Below are 17,033 nucleotides of genomic sequence, written 5' to 3'. Positions count from 1 at the left end.
TTCCGAGTGTTTCTGCATTTCTTAATAACTCAAAATTATCTGTTTGACCTAGTCGAAGAAATTTTAAACCGACGGTTCCACTGAGGACGAGGTAGCTGTTAGCGTCACTTTGGATTACAATGACTGTCTTGCAGTATGGTTGTTGAGATAGTTTGCCAAACGACTGTGATGACTAGACTTTTCTGTCAACGTTGTAACCATAAATTTAATCCTTATTTCCTTTAATGGCCTTTTCCATTAACACGATACACGTTTGAACGAACTGAGATTCCAACTCTTGTGAAAAATCTCTGACTATAGACGGAAATACTCAGCAGGTACTTTACCTGAACGCAACCAACGTAGGTGGACAGCCTTTCAGAATTAACATCATCACAAGTAGACTGCCGACCATTTTTGAATCGAGAGAACCTTCATACGTCGGGTGTAGATACTCGTACATTGGATATTTAGACGTACGTCATTCAAATACACATGAACAAATATATTGTGCAGATGACCTAGCTAGTCTGATCCGTATTTCAAAATTTTTACTTTTCTTCTTTTGCTTTCTAATATTTTACGGTGATGGTCAAGTACAATTCATTGTCATCTGCAGGGGGTGCTCACAAATATGGGAACATCACAAACGCAACAAACTATCCTGTGCAGTACTACTGGAATTCAAAACTGTTTCTAATCGTATAGGGATGGATAAATACAGTGCTCTATGGTTATCAAGGATATCTTATACTATTTTTCCTGCCAAATAATGGAAAGTTCGGATAACGATGACGTAGGTGGATAGCGGTCAGCCAGCCTTCTCTGTAACGTCGTCCACACAGGCGCAATAATACTGTAATCTGGTGTCTTTGGTGGCTAGGGGATGTGTGACGATTCATCCTTGTGCTCAGAAAACCAGTCTTGGACAATACGAGCTGTGTGGCCAGCGGCCATGTCGTCTTGAAACAGAGAATCACTATTGGTGAACAAACATCGTTCTATGAAATGGACCTCATCAGTCAGAAGGCCATTATGCATGACAGTGATACTACCTTGCAGAGAAACCATGGGTCCCATGGAATAACACGATATGGCTCCACCCCCCCCCCCTCCCCCCATGTTTCATTCTTGGCATGAAAACTTAGTCAGATGTTGGAAACAATATGAAACTACACTCATCAGAACAAATATGAGATGTCGTGTGACGAGGGCCTTCCGTCGGGTAGACCGCTCGCCTGGTGCAAGTCTTTCGATTTGACGCCACTTCGGCGACTTGCGCGTCGATGGAGATGAAATGATGATGATTAGCCAGTCCCTGAGCGGAGAAAATCTCCACCCCAGCCGGGAATCGAACCCGGGCCCTTAGGATTGACAGTGTGTCGCGCTGACCACTCAGCTACCGGGGGCGGACATCAGAACAAATGACATTTTTCCATTGCACCCTAGTCAAGGTTTTATGGTTTTGCCTGCGCAGTTTTCTGCAGCAGGCACTCTCATCACTGGGTGGTCTTGGAATTAAGACTAGCCCGGCAATACCGTGTTTATGGAGCTCCCTCCGTGTTATTCTGGGGCTCACAGGGTTCACATGTGAGATAATCAGTGGTGCAGTGACTTTCGCTGCTATGATCCTCATTTCTCGTCGCAAACCTCTACAATGAGCGTTCATCACGATCACTCAACACACACTTTCGTCGACATTGTGATTTAACGAATGATGTTTGTCCGGTTTCCCTGTAAGCCGTAAAAATCTTTGATATGGTGCCACTTGTAACATCAAATACTTCGGCTCTCTTTGTTACGGAAGCAGTCACGACACGAGCACCAGCAACGTGACCACGTTCAGATGCACTGCGTTCGACATAATGCGTCCACAACTGCACAGGACGCTGTTCGGACCCTGACTGACACACGCAAACTCAAGATATTGCACATCTGTGTCGTTCGTGGTCAAAAAGAACACTGTAACGCGCCGACTACCTCTGCCTTTAAGAACGCATTGCTCGCGGTGTTTCCCTATATTGTTCAGTCCCTGTACGTGCTATGCAGGATCCACCCCTTAAGCAGTCTGATTGTTCCTGTGGAGCATGATCTCCTGACACTCTACACCAGTTCTCGGAATCCAAGTGGAAGCGTGTGAGAGAGTTCACTTATGGACTGCTGCACCCCGGCTGGAGCCTTCGTTTGCAGCTTGGAAGCTCTCTTTGGCACGAGCTTCGAACTAGCAGGGACGGGAATTCTCTCCTACGCATTTTTCAACTGACGTAAATCTAATACTGGAATTAATGTCTTCTCGTGACCTCCATGACTGACAAACGGCTTCATGACCTGACCTAGATGCGCCCGTATGTATCCTGTCTACTGAATACAGAGAGTTTAGTAGCTTTTAACCAACGCTTCCATTGAAAAATAAAAAAAATCCCTTGAGATGCACACATGCTATTTATCCTGACCAGGGCCCATAGTGAATCCCTACACATCTCTGTAAGCAAGTTTCAACTGCACAAACTTCTCATTAGCTTTTGCTTTCTGTGTTTTAATTAATGAAACAGCTGGGGTGCTTCCACTGCAAAGGAAGTGGTCGTCTTCCCTCCTTATCTTTCCTAACCAGATCGGTTCAATGACCACGTCGCCAACTCGATGTTAAAGCGTAATCTTCCTTCCTCCTAAATTTAAAATTAAGGCCCGCTTACGGAGACTTGGGTATGCTGGATTTTAAGAGAAACATACCCGTGTGAAAAACAGTACAGAATTTTAGGACATAGAAAGCTGTAGCGAGGCACTCCTTTTCAGTACCAGTGTAATTTACATCCCTAGACGTCTCCTTGGAGTGGTAGGAAATTGGCTGCTGTGATCTGTTTACAGTTTATTTTACACGACGGCCCATATTCCATTTTCAGAGGCATGAGCTGACAGAATTTCCATAATGCTTCTTGTAACATTATACGTAAAGCGCTTAAATTCTTTTCCGGTTCCCACAATCCGTCATTCACTTCCACATGATGCGGTGCTTCGATAAGTATTCTCAGAGACCTTTCCCTCGAATTATGGCCTCCACTCGACACTAATGAACGTTTTTTAACAAAGGATGCACTCTTTTCCAGCACTCCTTTCTGGTTTTTGCTGAGGATATCATTGTAATCAGCGATTCTTATCATTGATATCCTTTCGCCCTGAATTTTGATCCCACTCCATCACTGCCTCTCACACTCAGCGGCTGAAGAGTAAACTGTGCGCCCTGTTCGATCCGAACACTTCTCTCTTGGCCTTCAACTTTTATCGAGGCTTCTTATTTCTTGCATATCTTTTATATTATTCTTGTTCCATTTCTGTATAGACTTATTTGTCTGAGAATTTCAAATAACTTCCACCATTTCACGTTTTCTAAGGTTTTTGGGTAGCTCCACACTCATATCACTGTCTTTTAATTTATTGTAACTCTTGTTTTTATTATCTTGCGCAACGTCAATAAATCATATCTTGTGGATTTACCATTATTAAGCCAAACTTGTAATCAAAGAACCCTCAGTTTTCTTTTCCTTTCTTTCTCTTTAACAGCAACACTGTTTCATCAGACACGTGGCTGCTTGTCCGATGGATGTCGCTTGTATGTGCCCTTGATAGCCATACGAAAGTCCGATGTCATGATTTTCACTCTCATAATTGTTTCATATTAACTCGGATCATTATTTTTGTGTCATTCCCTGTTGTGGATTGGCAAGACAGCCAACCCACAATGAGAGGAAGCCGAAAGGCACGCGTTTTAGCTCACGCAGGCTAGCGTGAGGTCTGGAACAGGTCAAGGAAATGAGACTAACAAAAAAAGGTACGTAGCTCCTGGAATACTTAACTTTAATCCATAATTGGTGAACATCGCTCTTGACGGTACATGTTTTACAGCATCAATAGTTACTGGTAATGGCGCCTTGCTAGGTCGTAGCAAATGACGTAGCTGAAGGCTATGCTAACTATCGTCTCGGCAAATGAGAGCGTAATTTGTCAGTGAACCATCGCTAGCAAAGTCGCCTGTGCAACTGGGGCGAGTGCTAGGAAGTCTCTAGACCTGCCGTGTGGCGGCGCTCGGTCTGCAATCACTGATAGTGGCGACACGCGGGTCCGACGTATACTAACGGACCGCGGCCGATTTAAAGGTTACCACCTAGCAAGTGTGGTGTCTGGCGGTGACACCACATTCCTCCCCCGCAAATCGGCGGACGGTTGTGGCATAAGGCTTCCGCCCGCCAGGGGAAGGACCCCATGTTGACGTATGCGACGAGGTGGGGAGCCTAACAACAGGCGAGGCTTTGCCACCCGCACCCTGCCATTCGGACCGAGGGGACCTAGGAAACGCCTGAAAACCTGCTCCAGGGTGCACGTCAACACGCGGTGTATGCGCCCGTAGAGAGTCAGGAGTGGCCGAAGGATCGACCTCCATCGGGCCGGGGCACCCGACGGGCGATGACGACATATGGTCCGGAGCGGACAAGAGTTCCATGGCGGAGGACAACTGGTCACGGGAAGCGATCGGTGGCGTGGGACCCAGGGAGGCGCCCCGCGGTTGCAGCGACGCGTCCACTGCGGGCGTCGCCGGCGGGAGAACAGGCGGCGGCGGCGGCGGCGGCGGCGCGTCGCCATGGGGCAAAATGGGAGGCCTGGGGCTGAGGCGAGCAAGTAGATAGGTCCCCAGGGCGCTGACCGGACGGCACCGTCGCTGAAAGCAGACGGGGAGCGGCAGATCCCGTGGGACAACAGAGGCGCAGCTGATCGAGATGCCGACGCACCTCACCAGAGGCCCCCAAAACCAGATACATAGCGCGGCCGAGGCAGCGAAGAATGCGCCCTTCGAGCCAACGCCGTGAACCTCGATAGTGGCGGTAGTAGACAACGTCGCCTGGGGCATAAGCAGGTGTCTGCCGCTGCACAGGAACCTGATGCGGCGGATGTAGCAAAGACATCAAGGTTCGATGAGGACGACCGTGGAGCAACTCAGCCGGCGAGCGACCATCTCGGGGCTGAGAGCGATACGAGGACAAAAAGAGCAGTAACGCGTCCTCTCGAGAATGCGACTCTTTTAATTTCAACATCTGTGACTTGAAAGTCCTGACCAAACGTTCAGCGGCACCGTTTGACTGTGGCGAAAACGGCGCGGACGTCAGATGTTGAATACCATTGGCCTTGCAGAATGACTGAAATTCTGCGGACATGAATTGTGGGCCATTGTCGGAAACAATAGTATGCGGAAGACCTGCAATGCAAAAGATAGCAGATAACGCTTGGATGGTGGCAGATGACGTCGTGGAAGACATCTGGACAACAAAAGGAAAATTACTTAATGAATCTACCACAACCAACCATCGAGCATTCCAGAATGGACCAGCAAAATCGATGTGTAAGCGTTGCCAAGGGGAAGTGGCTTTTGGCCATGCAAAGAATTTCCGCGGAGGTGCTGATTGTTGTTCGGCACGCACCATGCAAGAAGAGCACATATTCGTAATCGCGGCATCGATTCCGAACCAAGTACAGTGCTGACGAGCAAGTTGTTTCGTTCTCACTATACCCCAATGTCCTTGGTGAAGAAGCCGTAAGACAGATGACTGTAACGAACGTGGGACCACGATCCGGGACTGATCAGTATCAGAACGCAACAGCAAAACACCACGTCGTACAAAAAGTCTCTCCTTGTGAGCAAAAAATCGGCGAACCAACGGATCGTCGATCCGTGACTTTGACAAGGGCCATTGCGTGGCAACAAAACGCAGAACGGTAGCAAGGACAGGGTCGGCAGCTGTGGCTGTAGCTACACGACGAAAATCAATCGGAAACGATTCGACCACGTCATCGGTTTCCGCATCAACGAATATGCAAGCAAGTTCGGAAGAATCGAATGCTCTGTCCTCAGCAACAGGCAAACGGGACAACGCACCGGCGTTTCCGTGCTTAGCAGTGGACCGATACAAGATATCGTAGCGGTACTGCGAGAGGAAAATAGACCAGCGAATGAATTTCTGCGCTGTACGTGGAGGTACAGGCTTGTTCGGATGAAAAAGCGATGTCAAAGGTTTGTGGTCTGTGATGATGGTAAAGTGACGACCATACAAGAAATCATGAAACTTAGTAACACCAAATACGAGAGCCAATGCTTCTTTCTCGATCTGTGAATAATTTCTTTGCGCAGGCGAGAGAAATTTGGACGCAAAGGCAATAGGGTGATCGTGGGAACCATCGTTGTGCGCAAGCACAGCACCGATCCCGAAATCAGATGCATCCACCATCAACAAAAGGGGCTTCCGGGGATCGAATGGCGTAAGGCAAGTATTGGAAAGCAACGCCGATTTCAACTGGCGAAAGGCGCTTCTCATTCCCTCGTGGAGACGAAAGGAACATCTTTACGGCGTAAGCGATGAAGCGGAGCTGAAATGGAAGAGGCATGGGGAACATATTTGTTATAATAATTTATTTTTCCCAGCACACTCTGTACCTGCTTCATATTCTGCGGCTAAGGCAAGTCTTGTATGGCACGGAGGTGCTCGGGACTGGGATGTATGCCTTGGGCATTGAGTACATGTCCCAGGTAGGGTAAGTCACGAGCAAAAAACACACATTTGTCCTTCCGCAAGCGAAGACCAATTTGTCGCAAGACCTGAAATAATGTTCTGAGATTGGCTAAATGTTCTTCTTCCGTCTTTCCGGAGATCACAATATCGTCCAGATAGTTTGCTGCAGTAGGGGCCGACGCACAAACAGTTTGTAGATATTGCTGAAACAATGCAGGGGCGGATGCACACCCGAATGGCAGTCGTTTGAAGCGATACAAAACAAGATGCGTGTTAACGACCAAACCGCGCTGGGATTCTTCGTCCACCAGTATTTGCAAGTACGCATCTGCTAGGTCCAACTTCGAAAAATATTTACCCGGGCACAGTTTGTCAAAAAGATCTTCCGGGCGGGGTAAAGGAAAAGTTGCAATCACTAGTTGTGGATTCACTGTTGCCTTGAAGTCCACACAAAGTCTCAATTTTCCGGAAGGTTTTGGCAAAATTACTAACGGTGATGCCCAGAGAGAAGCCTGCACACGTTCAATCAGATTCCAAATCGTTTAATATTCGTGCGACCTCATCACGCAATGCGTGGGGAACATTGCACGCTGTGAAAAATTTCGGTTGCGCGTTTACTTTCAGTTCCAAACGTGCTTTATAGTTCTTAGCGCAACCAAGGCCTGGTGCAAAAATGTCTGCAAACTCTTCACATAGACGAGAAACACTGTATGAAGACACAGACTGGTTCACTGATAGGACCTGATTGGATATAGACAAGTTAAACAACTGAAATAAATCAAAACCAAACAAGTTCACTGCAGAAGAAGAACGAAGGACGTACAATGACACAAGTTTTGTTTGTCCCTTGTATGTTGCAAGAAGGCTGCACTGTCCTAACACAGGGATCGCTTGTCCTGAAGAGCTACTGAGCTTAACATATGCGGCACGCAACGGAGGTGTGCCCAGCTGTTTGTACGTGTCTTGATTGATCAGTGAAACTGCAGCTCCAGTATCGAGCTGGAACGGTATCACTTTGCCGTTAGTATCCAAATCTACAAAAAGTTTATTGTCCTGCTGACGACAAGAGCGACTGTCTCGTGCAACATGAACTGACACTGGTACAAAATCACTTGTGACATGACGGGATTCCGTCGATGTCGACGCACACTATTTGTGGGACGAACACAGTCACTGTTAGAGAGAGTGGCACTGGGCGGAGTGGAATGAACTACATGAATCTCCATGGGCAAAGTTTCACGAGCCGGAATATCCTTAGTTCGATTCCGAATCCTGGCGCGAAGCAAAGGGCCTGGAATGGTTGTGAGTGTCCAATCTGAGTTTTTTCTGGCCAACACACTGAACATGTCCTTTTTTATTACAGAAAAAGCAAATAGCGTGGCGTGACGGGCAATTCTCACGTGAATGTCTAGTAGCACACCGCGGGCATGATTTTAGCACTGCATTTGCATGCCGGGGCGGGACACGTGGCTGAGAGCCCGGTAGCAGCTGCGCAGCCGGGCGCGAGGGCTATTTACTGTTCCGTGCAGCGCGCCCGGCGGGCGGGTTAATGTGACACATGGCTGGTGAAGTTTCAAATGATTCCTGAGCAACATCAGGTGTGTCCTGTCGATCCAATATGTCCATCACTTGTTGAAGGGAGGGATTGACTAGTTTCAAAATCTGTTCTCTTATACGAACATCAGAAACGTTCTGTGCAGTTGCTTCACGTACCATAGTATCTGAATAAGGGAGTCCACATTGACACTCAAAAGCACAATCCCTAGTAGGGCCTTGCAAAGTTGCGACCGCTACAGCCGCAGGTTCGAATCCTGCCTCGGGCATGGATGTGCGTGATGTCCTTAGGTTAGTTAGGTTTAACTATTTATAAGTTCTAGGGGACTAATGACCTCAGAAGTTGAGTCCCATAGTGCTCAGAGCCATTTGAACCATTCTGAACCTTGCAAAGTTGCAACCCACTCCCTATTAGTCTGACCTGACGTACGTTTTGTACGTAAGAAAAATGGTTCAAATGGCTCTGAGCACTATGGGACTTAACATCTAAGGTCATCAGTCCCCTAGAACTTAGAACTACTTAAACCTAACCAACCTAAGGACATCACACACATCCATGCCCGAGGCAGGATTCGAAACTCCGACCGTAGCGGTCGAGCGGTTCCAGACTGTAGCGCCTAGAACCGCTCGGCCACCCCGGCCGGCTTGTACGAAAGAAGGTATACCGTTTGGAAACTACATTGACTGATTCTTTGAAATATGCATCTAATTCAGACAAAATTTCGTCGTAGGACAGTGTTGCTACATCGCGTCGGAGAAATAATTTGACTATCACACGGTACGTTTGCATCCCGACGGATGCTAACAAAAAAGGCTGCCGCTCGTTACCTTGAATTCTGTAGGCGGCGAGATGGAATCCAAATTGGTGTGACCACTCCGTCCAGCTTTCCAGTGCAGCATCAAAAGGTCGAAAAGTTGGTGCAACAGCGTGTTGTGGCTGCGTGATCGGTGGAGCGGCGGGCGCCGCATCGTTTTGCATTGCACGTTGACCCTGGACGAGCTGTCCAAGGGCATCCAGCAAGGCCTGCGTCTGCTGGTTCTGTAAGCGATAAAATTCGGACAGTACATCTGGAGATAGTGGCGAAGCCATTACACAAGTAAATCAGAGCAGTATAGTTACGAACGCGAATTGGCCTCGTCGCCAAATGTTGTGGATTGGCAAGACAGCCAACCCACTATGAGAGGAATCCGAAAGGCACGCGTTTTAGCTCACGCAGGCTGGCCTGAGGCCTGGAACAGGTCAAGGAAATGAGACTAACAAAAAGCGTACGTAGCTGCTGGAATACTTAACTTTAATCCATAATTGGTGAACATCGCTCTTGACGATACATGTTTTACAGCAACAATAGTAACTGGTAATGGCGCCTTGCTAGGTCGTAGCAAATGACGTAGCTGAAGGCTATGCTAACTATAATCTCGGCAAATGAGAGCGTAATTTGTCAGTGAACCATCGTTAGCAAAGTCGGCTGTGCAACTGGGGCGAGTGCTAGGAAGTCTCTCTAGACCTGCCGTGTGGCTGCGCTCGGTCTGCAATCATTGATAGTGGCGACACGCGGGTCCGACGTATACTAACGGACCGCGGCCGATTTAAAGGTTACCACCTAGCAAGTGTGGTGTCTGGCGGTGACACCACATTTCCCACAGAGGATTAAGATATTAGCAATTGATGCTATCGGTGTCTTCTGCCTTGTTTGATCATAAGTGCTACAGCACACAGACTTTATTGTAACTGCCAGAAGTCTGTTACAGAGTGAATACAACTGCTACTGATTAGCCTTAAACAGAAAACTAAGCGCCAGCGAAAAACACCTTTATTTTGATGATTTCCAGCCCAAATCCTGCATCATTTCTGTGACACTCCCTCCCATATTTCGCGATAATACAAAACGTGCTGCCTTTCTTTGGACTTTTTCGATGTGATCCGTCAGTCCTATCTGGTAAGGTTACCACACCGCGCAGCAGTACTCTAGAAGAGGACGGTCAAGCGTAGTGTAGGCAGTCTCCTTAGTAGGTCTGTTACATTTTCTAAGTGTCCTACCAATAAAACGCAGCCTTTGGTTAGCCTTCCCCACAACATTTTCTATGTGTTCTTTCCAATTTAAGTTGTTCGTAATTGTAATACCTAGGTATTTAGTTGAATTTACGGCTTTTAAATTAGACTGATTTATCGTGTAACCGAAGTTTAACGAGTTCCTTTTAGCACTCAAGTGGATGACCTCACACTTTTCGTTATTTAGGGTGAACTGCCACTTTTCGCACCATTCAGATATTTTTTCTAAATCGTTTTTCAGTTCCATATGATCTTCTGATGACTTGATTAGTCGATAAACGACAGCGTCATCTGCAAACAACCGAAGACGGCTGCTCAGATTGTCTCCCAAATCGTATATATATATATATTTTATTATATATATAGGGGACAGCAAAGAGCCTATAACGCCGCCTTGGGGAACGCCTGAAATCAGTTATGTTTTACTCGATGACTTTCCGTCAATTACTACGAACTGTGACCTCTCTGACAGGAAATCGCAAATCCAGTCACATAACTGAGACGATATTCCATAAGCACGAAATTTCACTACGAGCCGCTTGTGTAGTACAGTGTCAAAAGCCTTCCGGAAATCCAGGAATACGGAATAGATCTGAAATCCCTTGTCAATAGCGCTCAGCGCTTCATGTGAATAAAGAGCTACTTGTATTTCACAGGAACGATGTTTTCTAAGCCCATGTTCACTGTGTGTCAATACACCGTTTCCTTCGAGATAATTCATAATGTTCGAACACAATATATGTTCTAAAAATCTGCTGCATATCGACGTTAACGATATGGGGCTGTGATTTAGTGAATTACTCCTACTACCTTTCTTGAATATTGGTGTGACCTGTGCAACTTTCCAGTTTTTGGGTACGGATATTTCGTAGAGGGAACGGTTCTATATAATTGCTTAGTATGGAGCTAAGGCATCAGCATAATCGGAAAGGAACTTAATCTGTGTACAGTCTGGACAAGAAGACTTGCTTTTATTATATACCGACCACAAACTCGGAATGTAGCAAAACGGTCGTATCTTTCCAAAGGAACCATTTCGGGAGTCACATTAAGTGATACTGGGGTTTTGAAAACGTACTTTCGTTGACTGGACCAAACTTTGTACTCCATCTTCCCGAAAAAGTGTCCAGGATGTGATCACTTCACCTACTCACAAGCTATTAACGAGAGAGTTTGCAAAACTCCGGCCACGGTGGCCGTGCGGTTCTAGGCGCTGCAGTCCGGAACCGCGGGATTGCTACGGTCGCAGGTTCGAATCCTGCCTCGGGCATGGATGTGTGTGATGCCCTTAGGTAAGTTAGGTTCAAGTAGTTCTGTGTTCTAGGGAACTGATGACCTATGATGTTAGGTCCCATAGTGCTCAGAGCCATTTGAACCACTTTGCAAAGCGTCACCGTGGGCGTTGTAGTCAAGGGTTCGCTGGCTTCAAGAAGTAATCCGCATGTCTTTGAAGTCCAAGGTAGCACCGTCATAATTGAATCCCGAGCTAAAGGCGTCATGTTTCAATTGTCACAATTCTATCTCACATTAAGAAGTTCGTGGAGTGTTGATTTTGTCACTGACTCTTGTTGCGCGTCGCCTGCGTTAAACACTGTGCAAACAGGACTTTGGGTCACACTCGCATCGACAGTCGTATCGGAGATGCTGATATAATCCGGCTAGGACACAGGACGATGCCTCTGCTGATGATGAAGATGCTTCCGTTACTCATGATAAAGATATTGACGGTCTTACATGTGTTTTGGGGCAATACAACATATTTTTCATCGATCAAACGAAAAGGTTTAAGAGCTGTAGTTTCTTAAGAGACATCCACTTGAGTTTCAAGGTAATTAAAATATACCAATTCCCTAAAAACCAAGACCACATTTGTGTATAGTTTTCTGTCATCAGTTATCCGTATATAACTCGAAAGGAAAAAGAAACACAGAAATATGGAAAATAGAAGTACACAAATAATCGTGGCTGACTGATCACTGGACTAAAAAGGACAAAAAGGACCAACCAGCAACTGGAACACACTGAAACCTCATAGGTGGAGCATCTGAACGATTTACATTATTTTAAAATGCCTAGCACACTAGTATTGTGGGATCCGAGAACAATGCGTGAGATGAATGTTGCTTTTGTACGATTCTGGCCGCGAGAAAATGCGGAGTGTATGTTTAGACAGGTCTGAAAGGGAATCGCCGTTATTTTTAGCTCTTACTTTTGAACTGTGGATGAAACTTGGCTACACCAGTCATCCCTCAAAATGCAACAAAAATCAAAGTAGCGAAAGTATGTCTGTGATTACGAAAAAAGCTGCCTAGTACACATGTTGTGCCAGAAAAGCATTGTTATTATTACATGGACTGCAAAAGCATTCTTTTTATTGGCTGCTTTGTGGAACAGCAAACGACGAATACTACGTACGTATTCCGAAACAACGGCGTGGCTAGAGTTCCAAACTAAAAACAGTAAATAGCAATCAGGACAATGAAACAACCGTAACAGGTGCTTTGAGACGTTGTTGACCATATTTAGTATCTTGTATCTGCTACCTGTGTCACGCATCGAATGAAATTTTCAGCCATAGAACCTTTTCTGTGCAGATTATGACATCTGTGAATTACTATTTTTCATACTTTCCAGAATAGCAAGATGCGATGGAATATTGCCATTAAAACATTTAAATCGAGTATTAGCCAATAATATGTGGAATTTGGAAAAGAGGGTATGTCTTACCTACCAAGCCGAAAACTGAAGAAGAACAAGAGAGAACCTTACCATAGAAACAGTATTTTATTTTGAACGAAATACAAAAAAATCTCATAATGTTTAGCTACTTGATTTACGCATTGTTATATGAAGGTGAACACTGGCTTGCAAATATTTTATCAATGAGATTAGTTGAAAGCACTACTCAGATGTTAATCTCCAGCCACAAAGAGCCCTTCGAAAACGTGAGTTGTATCCGGTCAGCATATTTTTCGCTAGAATTCACTATGCTTACAACCAAATATAGACATGAAAAAGATTGCTACACTACCATCGTTCACAAGGTGCGACATAATCGCGAATAAGGTCAGTGACTCAGGAAGCATAGCAACTGTTACTTTAATTCTGGTCCATGTTCAGAAAAGTAGTTATCAGACCATCGATTTCCATCCATGTGACCATCGTCACATCTTAAAAGGTATCCTGATATAAAAAAAACGCAACTGGCTTGTGATCATAGACTGGAATTTAATAAAAAAAAGGAATTCTTCGTCACCATCCGATGGTTTTATTTACAATAAAGAAATGAACGTCTTGTTTTAAAATAAATACCATAGAATTTAGATTACCGTCTGTCACTGGTATCGAAAGAAAAATAATATTCTTCCAGTTTCTTAGGCCCAGAACTGTAAGCGGACATATAAATACAGGTTTCTTAATGTTCAGCGTGTTGAGTAGTTACTGAACAGTCCAGTGCAAAGAAAGCCAGCTGTTTGCTAGATTCCCAATTTTTTTTAATGTTAGGGTATCAGAAGCTTCGGGCAACATCTGCAACCATAGTCAGCATTATTTTCTTGTATATACTGTCAGTTTCATTTGTGACAATGTCATGTGCGTGTAAGAGCATCTAGTATCAGTCTTCCGACGGATGAGCTTTTCCCATACATGTATAAACTAGGCTTCACTTGCTGTGTATTACATTGCAATGAATTAATGTCGAACTCCCACTGGACTAAAGTGCCCTTTGTTTTAGCCAACGGCACTGTGGCAGATGGTGTTTACCGAGATAACGCTATATATCTTCAAAGACCGTATTATCTGCTTAACGACTTTCACATATCACATGTATACGGTTCTAGTACAGAGCGTTTCACGAAGGACGGAAGCAGCGTCTCCTGCGACTCGGGAGAACTAATTCCCCTGTAGGCAGCCCTCAGTAACCGTACCACGCTTCGGACAGTGTGGGAGGCTGCTTATCGGTATTACCTGACCATAAATTGAGCAAGCTAGGAGCGAGCTTGCAGAAAACCGTGAAGCCATTTAGTACGACAAATAGGTGTGTCAACAGAATCTGCCCACAGAGCTATAACAAACTGAAACCTTACAAAATAACAGCTGTTCGTCACCCGTCCAATTAAGATACTGCTGCTCGACTTCAATGCTGAAAGTGGTTACTGCGTTGTATAGTGTCGGAGAAGTTTAGACTTACCGTCCCTTTTTTACGGTGGAGCACGGCTACAGCTGCAGCTGCGCTGCACAACACAGTTAAAGGGTCAGTTTTTCTAAACCCCTTAATTGCTTGCCATTGTGACGCAGAAGTCAGATCAAAGGTGTCTCCCTCTGCAGCGATGTAAAAGCGTGGCTCCTAGTGACGTCACCTTCAGGTTCCGTAACGCTTTACACAGCAAGGTACAGAACATGCGATAAGAAGGCAAGAGCTGAGAAACTGATGTGAGGTGTAAGTTAGTTGGTTTAATGATGTCACGTTGACACCAAATTTCACCAAAACTCTGCCCAGCTCCATCGAGGACCTGTCACACGATGAAAAGGTCGTCAAACCCCTCTCACTCACACATCACGCCTTACTTTCACAACTCTACGACGGATGTCATATCCGCGACGTCCATCGTTGAAATCATTAGGTTTTCTTGAGGGTGGCCGAGTAAATCATTTCAGACTCACCGCCGCTCAGAATCGACGTGTAAAGGCCCGACGGGTGGCATAAAGACCGTCAATGAAACCACCCCTTCACATGGGGCGTTGATTCGTGCTTGACAACCTTCGACACTGCTGTCACTCCCCATCATTAACACTATCCGTAGCAACGCAAAGGTCACTAAGCAAAATTGTCAAGACAGATGGTACTTCATACCCAACCTAAAAAAAGTAAAAAAATAAAAGAAACAGATTTCTTTAAATGTTGTTGACTTTTATTAACGACATAATTTTTCAAAAGTTGCTTATGTGTAAGTAGGGTCCATATTCTGAAAATATCTTTCTGCACACTCTCAGCAACGTGAACATATTTTTAACATTGTTGATTACCAATGTGTGGGTAGTTTATGATCAACACATGAAATTTTTTTTTAAAATACGAATTTCGTTACTTGCAAAAAATCTCTATTCACGACATAGCTTCTAAAGAGATTCCGATGTCTATGTGAGGTACTGAAAATATAGAATATGACATTCACTGAGGAAAGGGATATCTGCTAATTAGATTTAAATTTTTGGATTAATTTTAAACAAAAAATTACAATATTTTAAAAAGTTCTGCGGGTGTTATCCCCCTCCCCCCCACTCCCCCAGGGGATTGCGAGGGTTAAACACTTCTCTAAGGAAAATTAGGGGTTGCGACCCTAGTAAACGTGATCTGACCTCTTCGGAGTGTTGGGCGATCCCAATTTGTGATCTGGTATACAGGATGGAACCATTTCATCTCCATCTACATCTACATCAACATCCATACTCCGCAAGCTACCTAGCGGTGTGTGGCGGAGGGTACTTTGAGTACCTCTATCGGTTCTCTCTTCTATTCAAGTCTCGTATTGCTCGTATTGCATTGAGAATGAATTGCTGCGTTGTGTTATCTAGGAACTCTTCAATCCAATCACATAATTGGTCTGATAGTCCATATGCTCTTACTTTGTTCTTTAGAGGACTGTGGGGAACCCTATGAAACGCCTTGCGGAAGTCAAGAAACACGGCATCTACCTGGGAACCCGTGTCTATGATCCTGTCATAAACATTCGACGTAATTCAAACATGACCTGAAGCAAAAGAGTGCGTTTATGATTTTTCAGCCCTCGTGTTCAAAAATGATTCAAATGGCTGTGAGCTCTGTGGGACTTAACATCTGTGGTCATCAGTCCCCTAGAACTTAGAACTAATTAAACCTAACGAACCTAAGGACATCACACACATCCATGCCCGAGGTAGGATTCGAACCTGCGACCGTAGCGGTCACGGGGTTCCAGACTCAAGCGCCTATAACCGCACGGCCACACCGGCCGGCTAGCCCTCGTGTTTCGCACCTACCTGTGCCTCGATCACAAGGTGTTGCGACATTGACACACGCGTGAATAAATCAGCAAACGGTATCTCTGAGACACAAACAGTTCGGCAACACCTTCAGTGCCACCCACGTACCTTTGTTAGGCACTTTAAAAATTTACCTGTGCAGAGATAGCCTTTGCTTCCATGGTGCCATTGCAGCAGGCAACCACTTCGACACATCTCCGCTGAGTAATTCTAAGTCGCTGAAGTAGCATCTGCTGGCCGCATGCATCTACACATTGATTCATTAGCGAATTGCGCATGACCACACTGCACATGAACGCACTAATCATAAAATCAATGCTGTCACGGTATGCCTCTTTACTTCCCCTACAACCAGTAGTGCGCCTAGAGCTGACCCTGCCATCACAGTAGATCCTGCCGCTTCCCGGCCCCACCCTTCCCCGCACTCCCTGCTTTGCCTCTGGCTCGGCGGCTGTCGTGACGGGCGGCAGTGTGTGGCGGTGCGCAGTCGCGCCCGTGTGCGCAGTGTCGGGCGGCGGGGGCGGCGGGGGCGTGCGGACGCTGGCGGTGGGCCGCGGCGAGCGCGCTGACATCCGCTGCGAGGTGGACGCCAACCCGCCGGCCGGCGCCTTCCGCTGGGCCTTCAACAGCTCCGGCGGCGGCGACGAGCTGGCGGGCTCTGCCAGCATCTCGTACACGCCGCACACCGACCTCGACTACGGCCACCTGCTGTGCTGGGCCGCCAACAGGGTGGGCCGGCAGGCGGCCGCCTGCGTCTTCCACATCGTGCCCGCAGGTACGTAACACCTCTTCTCACATGTTAAAGAAAAGCTACACTGGTCTATCAACGTACACTACAGTTTATGATGTTCTGTTTGCCTGACCCTTCAGTTGTA

At 46.1% G+C, this 17,033-nt stretch overlaps 1 protein-coding gene across 1 annotated transcript in view; it reads left to right on the top strand.

Moving 5' to 3' along the window:
* LOC124613773 (hemicentin-2-like) overlaps positions 1-17,033 on the top strand; it is an 803,230-nt gene that overhangs the window by 736,064 nt on the left and 50,133 nt on the right. The window contains exon 10 of the mRNA XM_047142489.1: positions 16,646-16,933. Within this exon, the coding sequence (XP_046998445.1) occupies positions 16,646-16,933 (288 nt within the window). The remainder of the gene's footprint in view (positions 1-16,645; positions 16,934-17,033) is intronic.

The sequence above is a fragment of the Schistocerca americana genome, chromosome 4 (assembly GCF_021461395.2).
Source record: "Schistocerca americana isolate TAMUIC-IGC-003095 chromosome 4, iqSchAmer2.1, whole genome shotgun sequence".
Lineage (NCBI taxonomy): Eukaryota > Metazoa > Arthropoda > Insecta > Orthoptera > Acrididae > Schistocerca > Schistocerca americana.
This window is presented reverse-complemented; position numbering and strand designations above follow the sequence as displayed.